Source organism: Dama dama, chromosome 28, assembly GCF_033118175.1.
Source record: "Dama dama isolate Ldn47 chromosome 28, ASM3311817v1, whole genome shotgun sequence".
NCBI lineage: Eukaryota > Metazoa > Chordata > Mammalia > Artiodactyla > Cervidae > Dama > Dama dama.
The window spans coordinates 58,084,868-58,105,625 of NC_083708.1; the positions used below are offsets into that span (position 1 = coordinate 58,084,868).

Genomic DNA, 20,758 nt, shown 5'->3' on the forward strand with positions numbered 1-20,758 from the left:
CCCAGTACAGCCTCTGCCGGTAATTACTAAGAGTGCAACACTGTGTGGGCGGAGGCTTCCTGAAAACAATTACTCATACTTAGACCCACTTGCTAGACACCTGCTGTACAAAATGATAAAACGCACTGAGAGGCTGAGGAGCAAGGGGCAAGCGTGGGAGAAAAATCAGTGTTTCCGAGTGTTGATTCCTCTTCCCATTCCCCTAATGCAGGGGTCCCCAACCTCTGGGCCACGGACCGGTACCTCTTGTCAGATCAGCGGTGGCACTGAAGTGCACAATAAACGTAATGCACTTGAATCATCCCTAAACCATCCCCCAACCCTGCCCCCATCCATGAAAAAAATCATCTTTCATGAAACCCGTCCCATGAGCCAAAAAGAATGGGACTGCTGCAAAAGGATCCTTTAGGAATTAGCAACAAATGAATACTTTCTTGATAGTCCCTAAACCCCTTTTATTAACAAATTTTCATTTTCTACACGTGAATATTCTAGTATGCTTTCATATTGGAGGCAATGGAAGAGAGTGCAAGAGATGCTATTTTTGTTCACCCACGTTATTTTTGAGGTCGGCGCGGGAGCCGCCCAGCAGAAGGACGCGGGTGCTCTGGGCATGGCTGTTCTGGCAGGCCAGGTGCAGAGCCGTGTTCCCCGCCTGGGAGAGAGGCGAACAGAGGGGGCATATGTTAGCAACACCTCCTGCAGGCCGGGCACGCTTGCAGGGGGCCAAGACTCACAGGAGAGTCACCTTCCACGCTCTCCGCTTTCTGCTCGGTGGACCCAGCTGGGGTGCTTCAGAGGCGAACATGTAACTGGGAATCCATACCAGCAGAAGAGTCACGTGGGTCATAAAACCTCAGTTCCGAACCATGGCTCTGCCGCTTACTGCTTGCAAGCTACTGGGGAATGCTCTTAATAAGCACCACCGTGGATTCCTCACCTGTAAAGTGGAGCATGACCCCCATGTGCTGGGACAGTGAGGGTTGATGCGGAGGGCTGAGGAGACCGTCTTCTTCACGGCAGAGCGCTGGGCACGTGCGCAAGGCTGTTCCTCTCAGTTGTAAGAGGAACACGGAACAGCTGTGGACGGCCTACCAACGGCGGTAAAACAGGCCGATTCCAGCAGGCTACAGTAACAGATTTAACTTGCAAGCCTCTTCCGAATCTTGGGTTTTTCTTGAAACATCAAAATTTAAGCTATGGGCAAGGTCCCCCACACGACACGCAATACAACTGCATCTATCAATTCCCATAGAGATAGAGACCCTCTTGCTTTTGGGAGTTTACCTTCAAGGTCAAATGGCAAACAAAGGTCAGGGTCACATACACAACAATCTTGCAGAAAGACTGCATTGACAAGAAGAGAACTTTCTGAAACTAGGGGAATGAGGCCTGCAAGGCTGCTGATAACCCCTAGGAGAGTGACAAGAAAAGCAGGCAACGTGATTGGGTGCGAGGATTTGGGAGATTAAACACATAAGCTCCGTGTTTGTTCTGCTGAGCGTAAAAGCTGGGTCAGGCCTGCAGTTCTGGGCTCAGAGCTGTCAGCCTGTTTATGGCTTTTCCCTGGCCCGGTTCACTCCTCTTTGGATCACACGGCACTGTCTGCCCAGACTCAAGGATGGTTTATATTCCTTACCTTTGAAAAGAAGAATGGGTTCTTAAAAACAGAGGAAAGCTGTGTGCTGCAGGGCCACTTACCATCCTTCTCATGACCTTAGCTCTAACCAATCTGGGCAGGATCTTTCTTTCCTCGCTGCTACCTCCAGGAACTTGGTCAGTTCTGAGCCTGAGAGTTGAGTGAGTTTGTTGGTTATCAAGCCTCGGGTGCAGGTTGGACTCAACTGGGGGACCCTTCCAACAGACCAGTGCACGGATGCAATGCAATGTCCCCGCCCCGGGGGTGGGGCCCGGCTGTTCATGTGTAGGTGCTGAAAGGTCTGCATTCTGGGATGCATCCCTTCCCTAACTCCAGGCAAAACCAGGACAGCTGGTCATCCCAGGCCTGCTTATCATGTGGGTTTGGTTTTCTCCCCTCTTCTCTCCCCTGCTTTTTTTTTTAAACTTTCCCAGGAGAGTTTAAAGTGCAGCCAGATAGAGGCACTGCCAGCTTAGTCCTCCAAAACAACGGGTCTGCGCACATTTTAAGCACTCCGTTCCCTGGCAGGGCTCAGGGCTCAGCTTAGTGAATTCTCAGTACACAGAGGTTTTCCCAAAGCTGCTGGCTTCCTGGGAGTCACTTAAATATATGTTGAAAAAAATAAATGTTAAATATATGTTGAAAAGAAATCTGATGGCTGTACAACAAAATTTACTTTGTCAATAAGAAAATATCGATCATGCTGAAAAGCATTTGGAGGAAGAAAATGAAAAAACATGGGCTAGAATACAGATTATGGTATATCCACACAGTGGAACATTACTCAGTGATCAAAAGGAATGCACTAATCATACATGTAATAACATGGAAAGCTCTCCAAATCAATGTGTAAAATGAAAGGAGACACAAAAGGCTGCAGTGTCAAATCTGAAATTTCAAAAACTGACCTGCTGTATACCTAGCGGGCATCTTTCCCACCCTGAGTAATGAGGACTGATTTCTAGACAGGGGCTGCGGTACTTGGCTGAGTAAGGACCTTTCTTATGCGACTGAATATTATCCAACCTTTAAAAAGAAAGAAATCCTGTCACTTGCAACAATATGGATGAACCTAGGGGGTGATACACCAAGTGAAATAAGTTAGACAGAAGGACAAATACTCTCTTATCTCACTTCTATGTGGAGTCTGGAAAAAAAAAAAAAAAAAAAGATGGACTTGTAGAAAGAGAGAGTAGAAAAGTGGCTGCCGGAAGCTGGAGTGGGAGGCGGAGGGGGACAGAGAAAGGGTGGTAAAAGGGCATAAACTCCCAGCTGTAAGATGAACAAGGTCTTCGAATCTAACGTGTAACATGGGGCCTACAGCTGTTAACACTGTCTTGTATAATTGAAATTTGCTAACTGTCGAACTTAAATGCTCTCTCACACATACACAAAAAGGTAAATAAATGGGGGTGATCAATGTGTTCATTAACCCTTGGGAGCTATCAAATCAGGATATTGTAGACTTTAGATATCTTATAATTTTATTTGTGGGGAAAAAGAAAATAAGAGAAGGACCTTCTTGAGGCTTCCTAGAGGTGGAGGCTGGTGAGCATGAAGTCCCTCTCCTGGGATGACACCTCCCCTGCACTGCTCTATCTAGAGAGAAAACTCGTGGCCCCCTACACAATTTGGGGGGCCCTTCAGGGGACAGGTGGCAGGGTGGTGACGTGGATCCAGCTGGGATAGTTCACAGCCCTAACTGAGCCACACGGATCACATGTCTCATAAGACTCAGGTGAGGCCTCCCCATCCGTTAACTGGGAACCACCTACTTCGAGTTGGTATAAACTTACCAACTCCTGTGCCAGGCCATGTCCCACCTGGGAGAAATGGAGAGCTACCAGTCCTTTAGGCAGCGAGCCAGGCTTTTACCGGAGATGCAGGCTGCTTCCCTGAAGCCCTCGGCCCATGAGGGCACCACGAGGAAACATTCACCAGTCAGCACAGCCCAGAGCTGCGTGAGGTCCTGGGAGCCGGAGAAACCCGGCCGCCCGACGGGCAGGTCCCCACCCTGAGGGTCAGTGGGCAGAAAAGAAACTGGTGTACCCCTAAAGGAGGGGGCGAGGGAAGAGATGGCGGGCCCACCCTGCAAGCCCAGGAAGCACACGCCAGAGTCGCCCAGAGAGGCTGAGGCTGCTCTGGGGAGGCCCAAGACAGCGACAGGTGAGGAGCTTTCTGGAAAGTCCCCGAAGAAAGGAGGAGCAGATGAGAAGCGGAGGACAGATCAGTCAGTCTGTTGTGAGGCTTTGGGGCTGATCCGGGGATATGGCAGGGAGGGAAGAGGAGGGTGACAGAGGACAGCAAGGCAGAGGAGATGCTGTGGTCCTTTTCTGTCCCCGCAGGACGGGGCTGGCTCCCGTGACCACACTCTCATGGACCCACGGGAAAGCAGGGAGGTCCGCCGCCCTCACAGAAGTGCTCCAAGAGCTCCAAGCTTTCGATTGCACCAGGTTCCAAGGCCCCAAACCCTAGTTCTGCTCGGCAGGAGGAGGCTCCCTCCAGGAAGGCGGACTGGGCCACCCTCACTGTGACCAAGGCGGTCTCACACCTGCCGGACCTCACCTTGTTCTTGGCAAGCACGTTGGCTCCAGCTTTAACAAGCAGCTTGGCTGACTGGCTGAAACCGTGCCAGGAAGCCTCGTGCAGGGCCGTGTTCCCGTCCTGGGGGGCACACAGGGGAGAGAGACCCGTCACCCAAGCCTGATCCACCTGCTCCCCGTCAGCACAGCGCAGGCTGCTCTAAGGCCCACCCAGGGGCCTCTCTTGGCTGGGGTTTCTCACCTAAACCACAGAACCCAGGGAGTGATCTGAGCGGCCAGTTTCCTCACTCTTCCAGGATGGTACCTAACAAGTACCACTCCACACGCGCTCCAGCTCTCTGATGCATGGTGGATGACTTAAGGCATTAGGGCTTAAGGCTCTCTGGGAACTGGGGTGGTGAGAAAGGCCCCCACGCACCACTCCTGCTGAACAGAAGCTGCGTTGGGAGGCGTGGCGTCCCTCCCCCACCCACCTACCTGCCCCAGGGGCTGCCCCGCTCCACTCCTGGCCCCACAGAAAACCCTGCAAAGATCAGGCAGATGGAAAGTCCATCTTCAGAAGCTCCAGGGGCCCACGGGCGGACAAGTGGGTTCCACAGCTCTTTTTTCTTTCTCCATATCTGATTTCTCGAAGTTTAATCCAGAAGCCTCAGGGCCCCAAACAAATGAGCAGGCACTGGGGACAGTAATTTGTAAATACGGTAAAAAAAAAAAAAAAAAAAAAAAAGGCAGTGATTTGTAAATACGGTAAACAGGTGTCCTCCATAGGTGACTTTTAAATAAAAATCGACCAATTCCACAGATCTTGTGTTTGCTTAACTTACTCTTAAAAAAAGAAACATCAAGTGCAATGAATTGAGTGCGGTGTGACCTTGGAGGTAGGGTGAGGGAAAGGGAAGCACAGAGAAGAGGTAGAAATGCCCTCCCAGCTGTTTCAGGCCACTATTTTTTTTTTTTTTTTAAAAAGGAAACAGAGTCTGGGGGCTTCCACTCAGACTCTCTAGGTGTGGAACCCCCCTCCAGGCCTCCACAGCTCATTACTTCCGGACTTTTTTCTTCCCCGTTTCTATATCTCTGGTTGTTCACTGCTGCCGCAGAAAAGAGGGAAGGGCTTTTTTAAACGTTCAGTTTGCTGGGAGACCAAATACTCTTTCAGCGGGACTCTGGGCTGATTTCCTCATGTTGAATCATGAGCGGTAAGACTCAGGAATGACAACGTCTCGCGCAGCAGGAGATCCCCAGAGTGGGTTCTCAAGCTGACGCACCCCCTGCCCTGCTCACCTTGTCCTGTCGGTCCAGGGCACAGCCCTCCTGGATGAGCGCCGCGATGACCTCGGTGTTCCCCACCACCGTAGCCCGGTGCAAGGCGGTCTGGTCCCCCTGCAGGGGGTGGGAAGGCAGGGACGGTGGTCAGCACGCTCCAGCCCCCCACCACTTGCTGCCCAGCTTCACCGCTCAGGAAGTAAGGAATCATCCTCAGTCACCGAGGACCAGCTGGGCTCCATGATCCAGTCAACAGATGGTGCGTGCCGGGAAGAATGACGATGTTCACAAACTCAGTGGTAACCTTGAGCCAACCACAGAGCAACCCTGGGCCTCAGAGCTGACCTCTGGATGAGGGTCAGGCTCTTACCCGCCACCCCAGGGGACGGCGGCGGGACTGTCACAACTGCGATGAGCAGGTCTGAAAGTCAGACCGTGGGCGGTGCGAGGTAATCAGCAATGCCTGGAATCTTTACTCTCCACTGAGTCCTCTCATCCCCCAGGGTCAGAGTCCTCTGAATGCCTACTCTGGCATTCCGCAGCACTCAGGACCCAAGGGTGGGTGGACTCCTTGGCTGACTGGCCCTGGCCTAGAGCAAACAATGCAGGCGACCCGTCAGGACACCTGAGGATGGACTCGGGGACTCGGCTGTCACTGCACATCTCTAAGACTCTTGGGACATCCCATGACAGCATCCTCACTGTTAGGGCTTGCATCTGACCCCTTTCTCTGTGATCAGATTCCCAGGATGGCTGGCCTCCTCTTTGTCAGGGTACCAAAGGGAAGTTGACTCCCCCTAATCACAGTTGAGAGAAGGACTAACATCCTAGAGGTAAGACAGTGAAGTCTGTAGCAAGAGATAGTTCTGAAGTCTCCGAGAACACAAGTTATCTCTGACAGGCACTCAGGAAATCAAGTCCAGCCTGGGGTGTAAGCTTGAACAGGGAAATGGGTGAACAGTGTGGAAAATTCCTGGTGGGATGGAAGGGGAGTGGGGCAAGGGGGTCAGGAGATGTGCGCTGCACAAGCCTTGGGGGACACCTGTCTCCTCGCTGGACTTCAAGTTCTTCCTCTGTGAAAGGAGGCAAGGTCCCTCACTTCCCTTCTTGGGGTCTGCGATCTGGGTGGCAAGAGTTTTGCATAAACAATTTTCTGGTGGAACCTAGGAGGGGCAAAGGACATGCTCCGGGGTACTCCTGCTCCTCAGCCCGAGAGAGGAGAGACCGACCAGAACACGGAGCACCCGTAGGCTTTTTACAGAGGGCTGCACTGCTACCTATAAATAGCCTTCATCAAATCTGGTTCTACTTACATCCCTGGGATCTGTAACAAATGACAATGCACTTTTAAGCACTTAATCCGAAAAAAAGGTTCTGGAGAGAGACCGCGGTGATGTTTGCATACCAATGCGAATGTACTTAATGCCAAAGAACTGTGCCCTTAAAAATGGTTAAAATGGTCAATTTGATGTATAGTTCATCACAAATAAGAAGCACTTAATCCTACTTAAAAACCAAATTCACATTCTGAAAACTTAAAAAAAAAAAAAACCTCCCTTTAAAAATTCATGAGGGGAAATTATTTTCCTCTTTAAACTTTTTAATTCTTTCCAATTTTTTACATATATAATTTCTAGCATCAAAAAACTGCTATTTATTAAATGTCTAAGCTGTACTGATATCCCAGGAACAGGATGGGACTGTCCATGTCTCAGAAGCTTTTCTCTTCATTCCGTAGAATCTAAGAGATTTCTTCCTGTTGGGTCAGGGTAGAGGTAATCATTACCATGATTCCATCCACTGTCCGTGCCTTCTGTCATCAACCCTCCCCTCGGCATCCTATGCTGTGAGTCCCACTACAAAGTAGGTTTAGCCTTGCTCTTCTTCTCACTCACCTTCCCAAGACTGCTTAACTCAAAGAGGACCCTGTGTATGTGCCGGGTCATCAAAAGAACACGGCCCCTGGATCAGTGGTCACAGGAGGTGGGCGAAGCCATTAGACGTCCCCTTCAAACAACTTAGGAAGTGTTTCCAGATGAGGTGTACTTAAGGCCCAAACGGATAACCATGAAAAACTGCCCAGTCTCAATTTTTTTTTTTTAATTAATTAATCTGGGGGGCAGGGCTGAGTCTGCTGCTGCTGCGAGGGCTGTTCTCTGGCCGTGGCGTGCAGGCTTCAGTAGCTGCAACTCCCAGGCCGCAGAGCGCGGGCTAAGAGTAGTGGCGCCCGGGCTTAGCGGCTCCATGGCGCGTGGGATCTTCCTGGACCAGGGATCAAATCTGTGTCTCCTGTACCGGCAGGTAGATGCTTTACCACTGAGCCACCGGGAGAGCCCCCGTCTCCATCTCTGAAAACTTCTGTAAGAATCTTCAAGACTGCCTGTTTCCCTATCAGCGTCATGATGGGTTTTCCCAAAATGGACCTCAAGCATCATATATTGTTACTGACCTGATGAGAAAGGAGGTGCCCTGCTCTCAGCAACAAAGGTGAGGCTCAGCCCCCTTCTTCAGAGTAAACACGGACTTGGTCAGATTTCTAGCTGTTACAGGCCTTTAACCATTCCCACACACTGCGGGCATGCTAACCTGCACTCCTTGGCCCAATTAGAGACCCTCTTAGGTAACCAAACGTAGCCATTTTGTTGTGCATAAAGCCTGGGTTGTGCTGGCGGCCTGGCTCCAGATCAAAGGTTTTATTGTGCTTCAGGGGCTGCTGCTAAATCATGAGCTGAGGCAACTTTGGAGCCAGAACACCACCGTGATTTATTACTTGCTTTTAGCGTGAATCTCCTGTACTTGCTTCTGGGGGATAACTTTCCTTCGTGAAATCCTAACTCAATGTTGGAAGCTAAATCCCAATTCTAGTTCGGCCCTTAAAAGTAGATTTCCGGATGGATGAACAGGACCCAGGAGGCCTGACGGCCAGGCGAGGCTGTGGTGGGAGCCCCATGGTCCCCATGCCCCTGGCACAGATGTGTCTGGCGGATCCCTCCTCCCGGCCCTGCCCATCTCCAGGACACGGCCTCCTCTCCTCTTCACACTCCTCAGCCAGAGACGCGCTCAGAGCCAGGCTCTTTGCCGTGTATGTCGGATGGACAGGACTGTGAAGGCCAGAGCCAGCCACTCCCCACCCTGCATGGCCCTCAAGAGGGGCTGTGAGCTCTGCTCACATGAGGTGGGGTGGTTCTGGGTTTCTCTAGCACATAAAAACCAGCCACCCTGAAGTCACCAAGGTGAGCATCGCGGGCTGAGAGACATGAATACAAGCCAAGGGCCACCTCGGGCTGTCTCAGACCCACTCTTGCCCAGAACATGACATAAATGAACACCTAAGACCCTTCACTGCAACAGGGTCAATGACCTGCGAATCAACTCTTCCTCCTATAAAACTAAAACTTCTTTGGAAATAAAAGTATTATTCCAAAAGTATACTTTCTACACAACAGAAAGAAACTCACAGACCTAGAGAATGAACTTGTAGTTGCCAGCGGGGGCAGGACGGGAGGAAGGGATAGTTAGGGAGTTGTTAATTGGCTATACCCCAGTACAAAACAAAAAGTTAAAAAATAAATTAAAAGGAAGTAAGTATAGTTTTCAAATACTGAAACAAAATGTTTCATACTATTTCTATACATGTTTCAAACTGTTTCATGTTTCTATACATACTTATTAACAGACCTAAGCAGCAACTTAGACATAATCTTTATTTCTCTATGATTTAAAGATCAACCATGAAATTCTGAAATTTTGGAGAAAAAAAAAAGCTGGGAGAAGTTTGGCACCTTCAACAGCATTTACTCATTACCTATTCAGTGAATATTTACTGACTCTACTACACTCCAAGCACTGTGGCATCTAATTCTCTCACTTTATTGATTAAAAAACCAAGGTCCAGTGCGGTTCAGCACGCAGCTTAGAATAACCAGCTAATTCAGGGTAGCACAGTTGGGACCGGGGCCTCCCAGGTGGCACTGGTGGTGAAGAACCATCTGCCAATGCAGGAGACGTAAGAAAGGCAGTTTCAATCCCTGGGTTGGGAAGGACCCCTGGAGAGGGGAATGGCAACCCACTCCAGTATACTTGCTTGGAGAATCCCAGGGACAGAGGAGCCTGGCGGGCTATAGTCCATAGGGTCGCAGAGAGTCGGACACGACTGAGGAGACTTAGCACAAAGGTACCCACAGTTGGGGCAGAATTCAAATTGTCAAGGCTTTTTGCACTTGCCCCGTGCTGTTTATAACCTGTGAAGTCACTTAACCTTAAACAGGTCTGTAAAACGATGAGGTGCTTCTGGGGGATGGGGCTGCCTGTCTATGGCATTGTCAAGCTGAGTGCTTTAGCCCAATGCCTTGGCAAGTATGGCACCTGAGAAGTATTTGTTGAATGATGAAGTGCAAAGAGGCAGAAGACAGACGCTGAAGCCGGAACGTGAAGACCCAGCAAGCTTGTAGTTTGGCCCTTTGATCTGGAACGTGCACATCATGTTCCAGGGTGACTGCAAAGGGGCTTGTCTGCAAAGTGCATGAACTGCCAGCTCTCCATTTTTCTAGGACATCGGTGCTTCTTACTTAGAGATTTTAAAAGGTTTGCAACCCCTGCGGTCTAAAACTTGGTTCTGAAGTACGTGTTCTCGCCTACATGGTGGGAAAGAGTGAGCACAGCGTAGGCAGATTTCCAAAGCCAAGCTCATGGGAGAAACCCCAGTCATGCAAGGGTGGCCCCTGCCCCTCTTCAGGAGGAATCCCTCCTGGGTGGCATAGGCAGCCTTATTGCAAGGAAGCTCAAGACAGGGTAGGTGCACAAAACAATTGCTGACCTCTTTTTCTCTCTCTGATCTTCTGGGGTTCTTCCTAGCCTGTCTTCTCTGGTTTTTCTGATTTTTCTCTTCCTTCGTGCCTTTGCCCGTGGCCACGGGGTCCTGGACTATTTCTGAGGTGGGGCTGTGTGACTGCTCATCGACCAATCAGAGATGGCGTTAGCGCTCCAATGAGCGTCGGCAGGGTTGGCAGGAAGCAAGAGGGAACTTGCTCCTGGAGTTGCATATTCTAAAGAACTGGTTTCCACAGGTTCAAATTCATAATAATCCCACTCCAGGGCACTGGAGGTCATTCTTCCACTCATCCTCAGTCTTTACCATGATACAAAGCACAGTATCTGTGGAACATGAAGTTAGGAGTAAATTCTTCATAACATTCACATTCTCTATTGCTACCCATCACCCAAGACAGGTAACGTCTGAAATTTTTTTTCCCCAATACTTAATCTCCCAGCTTCTTTATTTATTTTTTTAATTATTTTTTGCTCATGCCTCACGGCTTGCAGGATCTTAGTTCCCTGATCAGAGACTGAACCTGGGCCAGGGCAGTGAAATCACTGGACCACCGGGGGATTCCCGTCCCCAGCTTCTTTAAAGACCATCCATTAGGAGTTTTCTTCCTCGAATTCCTGCGTGGGTTTCAGGGCTAATCGACAAGCAGAGTAAATATACAGAAGACACACAAGAACCATATTCCGACAAACGCATCACTTCAGAACTAGTGAGTCAAGGAACCTCCACGTCCAGCTGTTTTTATGCTGTTTTGCTGTTGCATGTGTGCTTTTGTTTCAAACCATCTGAGAGAAGCAGTATATGCACTGTCTACGGCAAGGGAAAGGTGCAAAATATATTAATAATTTCAATAAATAAAGAGTACCCCTCTAACGGGAGAGCTGGCTTTCCTTCTGCTGACATACACCCCTTTGGCTACCCTGTGAGAACTCCCGACCAGTTTAACTTCCTATCTCGCCTGATAGGAACAGCAGTAGTTCTGGAAAGTCTGCCTGGCTCCTGCTGCAGGAGGACACGTGATACGTGGAGCTTGGGACCTGAGGCAGGAGTGGGGGGGTCGCGATGGGTGAGCACCCTGGTATTACCGCAGCCTTGCCACCAAGGCAGCAAGGGCTTTAATTATGCAGAGAAGAGCGGATGCTGCCCAACATATTGGCACCAACGATTGAGAGCCCTGCCTTTCCTGTGGTCAGAATCTCTCTCCTCTCCCTGTATTTTTGCTCCTGTCATGTAAGGATAAGATATAATCAGGTACGTTATGATGGCTACAGTGCTGGGAAAGAAAAAAGTGTACTGTGACCTGGGGTAGAAATCAACAGCTTAAAGCTAGATCAGCATCTTTTGAAAATAACATCCTTGATGACTCAACAGGTTCCAAATATAACCAGAAATTTCTGAATGACACCGGCAGCCTTCTGCCCCTGGATATGACACATTTAGTTATTGCTTTGTGAAGGCTGTCCTTCTCAACTTGTGTGTTTGCCAAGTTTTCGGACACTACACAGGAACTCAAAGAAGACTAGAAGCACGTTGGTGACCCACACTCTAGCCCAACAGAGGGTCTGAACTGTGATAACATTCTGTAAGCACAGTGATTAAAGGTGAATCTGAAGGGGTTTATGAGTACAAAGTCTCCAAGAGCCTGTGTTCCTCACAGAAGTTCTTACCTCTTCGAGTCCTACTGTACAAATCACAGTTAGACTTTCCAAAAAGAGTTTCCAATCAGATTATCATTAGGACATTTTCCTAATAGCCCACTGGAGGGCAATTTACATAATCTTTTTCACATCCCCTTCTTAGAGAATCTAGCCTGCCCAAAAACCCAACAGGGCTACCCCCTGCACTACATGACTCCTTGCCAGCCAGTGTTAATTTACTCAGGAATGGATTCCTGAACCCAAAAGAGCCAAGCGAAATATCTTTCTAGATAATCTGACTGAAGAAACTCAGGGAGTGACTCTCAATCATGGCAGAGCACCAGAGTGAATCTTTCTGGAGGCGTCATTTTTCTCAGATTACATGAGATCAATGTCCTGTTTTTTTTCTTTAAATAGGTCCTTTAAAAAAAAAAAAGAAAATAGGTCCTTTTAAACTAAATGGACATTAAGAGAAATCAAGGCAAGAAAAGAGGAAAATTTAAGTTTTTAAGCTTCATCTTTCTCTCCAGTGGTAAGTTTGATCCATGACACATTTCCAGGAAGACTTGCCCAAACCTGTGTGTGTGTGTGCGTGCGTGTGTATATGTAGTGTGCCCCTTCATACCGAGACAAGGAAACAGACAAAACACCCTTCAAGGCCCTGCACTTGAATAATACTAGATAGGAAATAATAATACTCGATAGGAACTATGATGGGAAAACCAAACCACACTTGCTACTGAGAATGGGTCCCAGAGCAGGGCTTCAAGAGGAAGTTCTTCCCACCAAGCTAAAAAGTGCTGTCCCTCCCCCACCTCACAGCTAGTTACACGTTGTGGGATTCTATGCAGACAAGCCCGGCTGACAGCCATCCCCCGACAGAATGATGGCTTCTACTCACATCATCCTGGACATCGAGGTCACAGCCAGCCTTCAGCAAGATCTGGACCACAGAGAGATGGCCCTTATTGGCAGCAAGATGCAGGGGCGTCCGGCCATGCTGTTAATGCAGAGCAAACACTGATTTCAGAACGAGACGTCACAAGAGCAAGGTCTGCACAGCGGTGTTCCTCCCCCCCTTCAGTTTGGCAAGCGATGCTTAGATTTACTCAGAGTTCAAGTTTGTCTCGGGTAACCTTGGCTATTGGTATTGTGAGCTATGAACAAAATATGTTCAAAATGTGAAGATTTCCTTTAGTGCATAATTTCCCCTCCTATTCATCTAACAGGCAAGTAGAAAGGTGAGGGCTTTCACATCTTCTCTGCTTTCCCCACTGGTGTGACTGTCAGGAATGGTGACGTGGCCACAGTGTACCTGATGGGGCAAGAGACGGGAGAGCAGCAAAGTGTCAAGCCACTTAGCCCCAGAGATGTCTGGCTAGTAATTCCTCAAAACTGAAATTGCTGGACAAACCATTAGAACAGATTCTCTCCTTTGTAAAACAAATTTTAAAATTTTTAAATTACAAAGTACTTCAACCATTCGAAAATATGAATAATATTTGAAAATGTACATACCCACCATTAACTTTAAGAGAAAACCAAAGAAACCAGACCTGGGCTCGATCCCTGGGTTGGGAAGATCCCTTGGAAAAGGAAATGGCAACCCACTTCTGTATTCTTGCCGGGGAAATTCTATGGACAGAGGAGCCTGGTGGGCTGCAGTCCATGGGGTGGCAAAGAGTCGGATGCAACTGAGCGACTAACACCTTCACTTCCACCAAACACTTCAGGAAAAAAATAAAGAAACCACAACTGTTCCTTGTGAACCCCCGCCATATCTCATTTCCCCTCAACCCCTAGGTAACCAACCAATTTGGAATCCATCACTCCCTTGCCTGTGATTATACATTACTACATGTTTGTAAGGGTACACAATAGATAAAAATTGTTTTGCTTGTCTTCAAACCTTACATAAATGGTATTAAACGAAACAATGTCATGTAGCAATTTTGGGGGTCTGACATTCTATCTTTTGTTTTGAAAAACACTGTCACACTGTTCACTCATTCTGTCACTGGTGAGCTCCAGGCTGCTCCCAGGGGGTGACAGAGCACGCGTGTCACCAGAGTGGGGGGCTTCCCAGCCCTGCTGGTGGGTCACAGAGGTGACTGTTCCCTGCCAGGGGCTCCTGAGCTATGACACAGCCTCACACCCAGAGCAGCGCTCTTGAGTAAGTCAATCCCCATCCGAAAAACTGACCTTGCCACGCTCCGAATTCTCCAACTTCCGAAGGAGACATTCTGCTCCCTTGGCTTTCTCCCTCAAGTTCACTGGGAAGAAATGTTTCCAAACAGCATTTAACCACAGACCCCACCTATACAGAAATGCTCCTGGAGGAATAAGGGTTTCATATGGCCTGAGTCCTTTTTTGCATCTCAATAAAGCTTCCCAAAGTCCTTTATTGATATTCTAGCAAGATAAACACATTTGTGTTCCCGATCAAGGGCCAGTTTGCCATGGGTAACTAGCCTTGCAGGAAAACAGATAGTAGACAATAAAGGATTTTAATTCCAACCTGTGAAATGCAATCAAAGCATTAGAATGATTCTGGAAAGAAAGAGGTCAGAGCTCACATTAAAATTAGAATTTTTAATTAAGAAAAAACTTTCTCCCAAGAAAACAGGCTATAAAAAGCCTTCATAAAAAGGCAGCATCGGAGATGAGATGGAGGCGTGACCTTCCTCAGCTGGCGATGGTGTTCCGTGCAGGATGGTTAACCTTGATTCATCCGACGAAGTGTCCACAGCCGATCAGATTGAAGCCAAATAGCCTGGTTCCCCTCGCTGGCCTGGACCCAGGCTCCTCCTACCACGTGTCCTTGTCCAGGACATGCGATCAGTGACCTTCACAACGTTTCTGGGGCATTCTGAACAAAGGGAAGCCCATCACGATTATAAGGAGAAAGACGTGTGCGGTGAGGAAGGCTGACAAGATGGCAGAATACAGTGTTTCTGAGCAGCTGAGAAGCGCAGACCGTGGCCGGAGGGGCTGTCCTGAGAGAGGCTGGGAACGAGGCCACAGGCCCGAGGGGTCCATGGGAGGCAGGTCAGGGGAGCCCCGAGGAACATCCTCATCAGCAACCAGGGGTCACTGCGTGGACGCTGAGGCCCGAGGAGGCAAGAGGGTTTGTCCAAGTGGACACGAATAATCCGAAGGCCAGAGAAGGAAACAGAGGTGTGCTTTAAAACCAGATCACGTCTGGAGGGTGCTTGAGCAACTAAAAGGTGTTAACAGAATGGCCTGGACTAGAGGCACCTTCCTCATCCAAGGTCAGCAGCGTGCCCTCTCCGAAGAAAGGACAGGCCAGAGGCACTGGAGCCCAACGAGCAGGGTTCAAATCCCACCTCTGACCAGTAACACCTGACTGACTCTGTGCTGGACACTCTCCTAAGCCTGGTCACTCATCGGAAATAGGAACAGGCTCCAAAAACCACTGAGATGGGATAAGGCAGGCAGCACCCAGCACCCATCATGGGTTTCCTTCCCTCTGTCTCAGCCCTCACCCCTGAAGACCCCCGACTGCTGCCTCTCCTCCTCAACACCCCCACTCCTTCGCCTTCACGAGACCTTGGGAACGGCACAGACACGGGTAAGGAGCTGGATCTCGGGTGCCCTAGGTAACCAAGTGGGCCCTCGCTGGAGGGTTGAGCTTCCCACCAGCTAGATCTCATCCACGGTTATTTCTGAAATCCAGTCTCCATGTCTCTTGGGAAGGACCTTCTTTACTGGGAACACCCTTCTCCTGTTCTCCAAGAAGAAATGGCCCCAGCGGCCTTCTCCACGCCCACAGCACCTCAGCTCCCCCCGGGAAACCACCAATCCTGTTCTGACTGAACTTCCAACCAGGCCGTGACCTCCCCGTGGGCGGAACAGCACCTCAATGAGAAGCCTGTGCATGGCAATCAGAGAGTAGCCCCTGCTCAGCACAACGAGAGAACGCCTGCGAGCCACAGTCAAGAAAAAATAAAATAAAAACAAATAATGACTTCACTAAAAACCTGGAAAATAAAAGCAAATCATTTGCGATTCTCCCACCCCACACAATGATTTGTCACTTTTATCCTTACTTTTTCACTGCATCTTCTCTATTGGTGCTTTTGCAGTTAACATTCACAGGTCACATGAAACTAGCTTGTTTGTGTGTTAATATTATGCCTTAAACCAGTAGTCTTCAAACTTCATAGGGCAGCAGAGGCTTGTTAAAGACAGCTATCTGGGCCCCATTAAAGGGTTTCTGATTTTGTAGGTCTGGGGTGGAGACTGACAATTTGTATTTCTAACAAGCTCCTATAACTAAAGAGCCTCTTGATGAGGGTGAAAGAGAGTGAAAAAGCTGGCTTAAAACTCAGCATTCAAAAAAAGGAGATCATGGCATCCGGTCCCATCACTTCATGGCAAATAGATGGGGAAAAAGTGGAAACAGTGGCAGATTTTATTGTCTTGGGTTCCAAAATCACTGTGGATGGTGACTGCAGCCATGAAATTAAAAGACACTTGCTCCTTGGAAGGAAAGCTATGGCCAGCCTAGACAGCATATTAAAAAGCAGACATGACTTGGCCGACAAAGGTCCATCTAGTCAAAGCTGTGGTTTTTCCAGCAGTCATGTATGGATGTTAGAATTGGGCCATAAAGAAGGCTGAAAGTGAAAAAGTGAAAGTGTTTGTCGCTCAGTCCAATCTCTTTTGCAACCCCAAGCACTGTAGCCTGCCAGGCTCCCCTGTCCATGGGATTCTCCAGGCAAAAACAACTGGAGTGGGTTGCCATTCCCTTCTACAGGGGATCTTCCTGACCCAGGGGTTGAACCTGGGTCTCCTACATTGCAGGCTGATTCTTTACCATCTGAGCCACCAAAAGAAAATCAACCCTGAATATTCACTGGAAGAACTGATGCTGCAGCTGAAGCTCCAATACTTTGGCCACCTGATACAAAGAGCCGACTCACTGGAAAAGACCCTGATGCTGGGAAAGATTGAGGGCAGGAGGAGAAGTGGTCAACAGAGGAAAAGATGGTTGGATGGCATCACCAAATCAATGGGCATGAGTTTGAGCAAACTGAGTAAAAGACAGGGAAGCAGTCCATGGGGTCACAAAGAGTCAGACACAACTCAGTAACTGAACAACAAACAGGAAGCTCCCAGGAGAAGCCGATGCTGCTAGTATTAGGACCACATTTTTTGAGCTATAACATAAACGATGGGTTTTCAACCCTGTTGCACCATAGAGTCACCTGAAAATATTTTTTAAATCTCAGAATTTACCCCCAGATTCCATCAAGCCAGGGTGGGGTCTCAGCGTAGGTGTTTTCGAAGTTCCAAGTGAGAAATGCGCACCTGGAGGATATACATCCCTCCTTGGAGGCTTTAGTGTGCAGGTTCCCCAGCCTGCCCCGGGGTCAGGGCCGGCCATCCGGGACCAGCGGGCTGGGGGGTGCAGGACCCTGCAGGCAGCACGTCTCCCTGATCCGACCAGGGAAGGGAAGGGGCTTAGCCACTCACTCTGGGGGTAGTGAACAGCAAAGGGCCTAGAGACGTTGCCAGGCAACAACCACAGAAGACGTGGCCTCACCGTCAACAACTCGGGCCGGGTGCTGCTTTGTTCTGGCAGGCTGAGCCCCGTGGGTCCCGATTTCCAGCAGAACTGCTGCAGAGGAACATGAGTGACTCCCGATCCAGCAGGTGGCCCATAAATTACACTCCAGGTGATCGTAAAGAGCGCTCTGAACGAAAAGCCTCTGCTGCTCATTTGAAGAGCCCAGCTCCCAGCTGGAGGTGGGAGAACTGTTTTACAGCGAGTGGGGAGCTGCTGGGCACAGGGCGCTCAGACTGGAGCTTCGTGAGGCCCTCGAGGGGCAGGGTGGGAGGGAGGCCCAGGAGGTACACGTGCGGCTGCTTCACGTCACTGTGCAGCGGAGACCAGCACAAGGCGTGCGCAGAGTAGCTTCAGTTGTGTCTGACGTTTTCAACCCCATGGTTCCTCGGTCCATGGGATTCTCCAGGCAAGAACACTGGAGTGGACTGCCACGCCCTCCTCAGGGGAACTTCCACACCCAGGGATCAAACCCATGTCTCTTATGTCTTTCTGCATTGGCAGCTTACCTGGAAAGCATTAACTAACACAACATTGCTCAAACTCATCTCCATCGAGTCAGTGATGCCATCCAGCCATCTCATCCTCTGTCGTCCCCTTCTCCTCCTGCCCCCAATCCCTCCCAGCATCACGGTCTTTTCCAATAAGTCAGCTCTTCGCATGAGGTGGCCAAATTATTGGAGTTTCAGCTTCAGCATCAGTCCTTAGCCATTCTCAAAACACCGTCTTTGTTGAATGATGCACTTTTGCTCAAGGTCACAACAGACACACGTGGCAAAGGGAGGCTAAAGCAATTGAGGCTCATGAGCTCGAAGAAATAAAACAACTGAAACATCTTAACCGGGGATTGTTACAAGGAGGGCCGTTGCAGAGACGTCACCCACATGGGAGGAAACAGTTTGACAAGAAGCATTTAAGTATAACCTAAATCAGTGTAATAATGTCAAAGTGACAACACTTCCTTTCTTCAGATCCCAAGAAATATAATAGGTCAGAGTCATGCAGTCTTTTTTGAGGCAAATAAAGTCTGTCTGTATTACATAAAGCTTTAAGGAAGGAATAGAAAATAGGAAAGAGAGACATGGGAAGCAAGAAAGTGGTAACGTTAGTGAAGTAAGAGTGGCACATATTTTAGAAACAATATAATATTCAGGTTGAAAAGAGTCTCTGAGAGTTTAATTTGGATGAAGGTGGTAAGGCTTGTGGATAGTCAGTGATTTTTCAAGAGCTAAAATGTTACTTGTGGCAGAACAAATAGCTGGAGTCCTGGCCATTTGGCCCAGCCGTTTAGGTTATTTTTTTTATTGGATTGTTTTTTAACTGTTTGGGTTTTTCTGTCCTCCCCCCACCCCTGGTTGCACTGCACAGCATGTGGGATGTTAGTTCTCTGACCAGGGATTGAACCTGAGCCCCTTCATTGGAAGCACACAGCCTTAACCACTGGAATACCAGGGAAGTCCCTCATTGAGGTTTTAAATTATAGAAGATCCCCACCAACTTTCTTAGGTGACCCCAGGGTCCCCTTATCATAAACAGTATTTCCAGAGCTCCAACTGTTTGGAGTGACGTAGATTTGGGTCCAAAACTCCAAAGTCCTTCTCAGGCCTGTGATTCAATAAAAATAAAGTTATAAAGACATTCAGGGAGAAAATGGACAAAGAAAAAGTGCCATGGACAAAAAGAAAGTGAGAGGATAAATCTTTACATTTAAAAGCGTACAGTTTAAAAAGCCTTCAGAACTTTCTTTCCAATTTGGAAATGTGTTTCATCTACCTGTCTACGTGGACGAGTGACACATCGCATTTTAATCAGACTGTAGGTGACAAGATGCAGCAAGGTAATAAAGTCCTTGATGACAAAACTCGGGATCCAACATAACGTCAGACTGAAAGGACAGGCTTATTTTAAGAAGACAAAATGTAGCAGGGGACGGAGCTAAGATTCCTGCCCCAGGGATCAACAGTCTAATCTCACACAGGCAGGGATACGGTCCTCTAAAAGAACAGTCCTTCCTTTAATTTCTTCATTAGTTTTTAGAATAACTGTTTATCTGGTTGCACTGGGTCTCAGTTGCAACAGAATTTTTACTTGCGGCATGCAGGATCGAACCAGGGACCCCTGCACTGGGAAAGCAGAGTCCTAGCCACTGGACCACTGAGGAAGTCGCTACAGTCGTTCCTTTTAAAACCGTCCGTCTCCTGTGCCAAAAAGCTTCATGACGCTTCTCCGAGTCTTACTTTGGGGATGGACTAATAATCATAAATCATTGGGAGAGATGATTTAAAATGTGTATGATCAGGAATCAGTTATTCAAATAAAATGGCTTAATTAATAAGAGAATTCTTTTTGAGGTGATGCACAAACTGCCAGGCTTGGGCTCGTCTCTAGAAAGGTCCACCAGCAGAAGGATCAAAACAATTCAGGCGACTCAACGGGCTCTTAGAATCCCATCGATTTCTACCGTACATCAGTTTCCTAAGTTGGAAGGTTTCATTAAGGCCTCCATGCGCCTCACTGGCCGCTCCTTAGACGACATTTTCAGTGGGTTGGCACACGGACAGAGGGAAGCATGTCAGTCTAGTGCCTGAAGATCTATGGCTGGGAGATGAGAACTGTCCTCTCTTATTTCCCGGTTCTTATTGGAATCGACGCCTTTTCGGCAACTGTTAATATAATCATGTGTTTGGTTTTCCTTTTAATCTACTGCTGTAATGAATTAAGGAACCATCCTTGCATTCCTGGATCAAACTCCACTTGGTCACACTGTGCCATTCTGATACGCGCTGTATTCTACTAAGTAAGACTATTAAGGATTTTTGCTTCTAATTCATAATTGAGATTGCTGTACAGTTCTTGTATCATTTCTCTCACTCTCGTTCATATTTACCTGGTTTTGGTATTAAGGTTGCCCTGGTTTCCTAACATAAAACCCAGCTTTCCATTTTGAGCTGTGCTTTACAATACTTTAAATAACACTGGAACTGTTTGTTGTTGCCATTGTCAAAGTCTAGACAAGGCTGTGAAACCATCTGACCCTGGCACTTGTCAAAGGTTTAATTACATTTCTAATCTTTTCTATGGTAATTCAGCTATTTATGTTTTCTGCTGCTTCTTGAGTGAATTTTCTAAAAATCATTATGGTAAAATATACGTAATAAAATTTACCATTTAAACCAGTTTTTTAGTTTTTAATTCAGCGGCATTACATATACTTACAATGTTGTACAACCATCACCATTATTCAATTCCGTAACTTTT

At 48.2% G+C, this 20,758-nt stretch overlaps 1 protein-coding gene across 1 annotated transcript in view; it reads right to left on the reverse strand.

The window, feature by feature from the left end:
* Nucleotides 1-20,758, reverse strand: part of ANKRD6 (ankyrin repeat domain 6) — a 64,968-nt gene that overhangs the window by 24,298 nt on the left and 19,912 nt on the right. Inside the window, exons 3-6 of the mRNA XM_061131621.1 lie at nt 12,812-12,910; nt 5,464-5,562; nt 4,205-4,303; nt 557-655 (exon numbers count right to left, since the gene is read on the reverse strand). Coding sequence (XP_060987604.1) covers nt 557-655; nt 4,205-4,303; nt 5,464-5,562; nt 12,812-12,910 — 396 coding nt within the window. The remainder of the gene's footprint in view (nt 1-556; nt 656-4,204; nt 4,304-5,463; nt 5,563-12,811; nt 12,911-20,758) is intronic.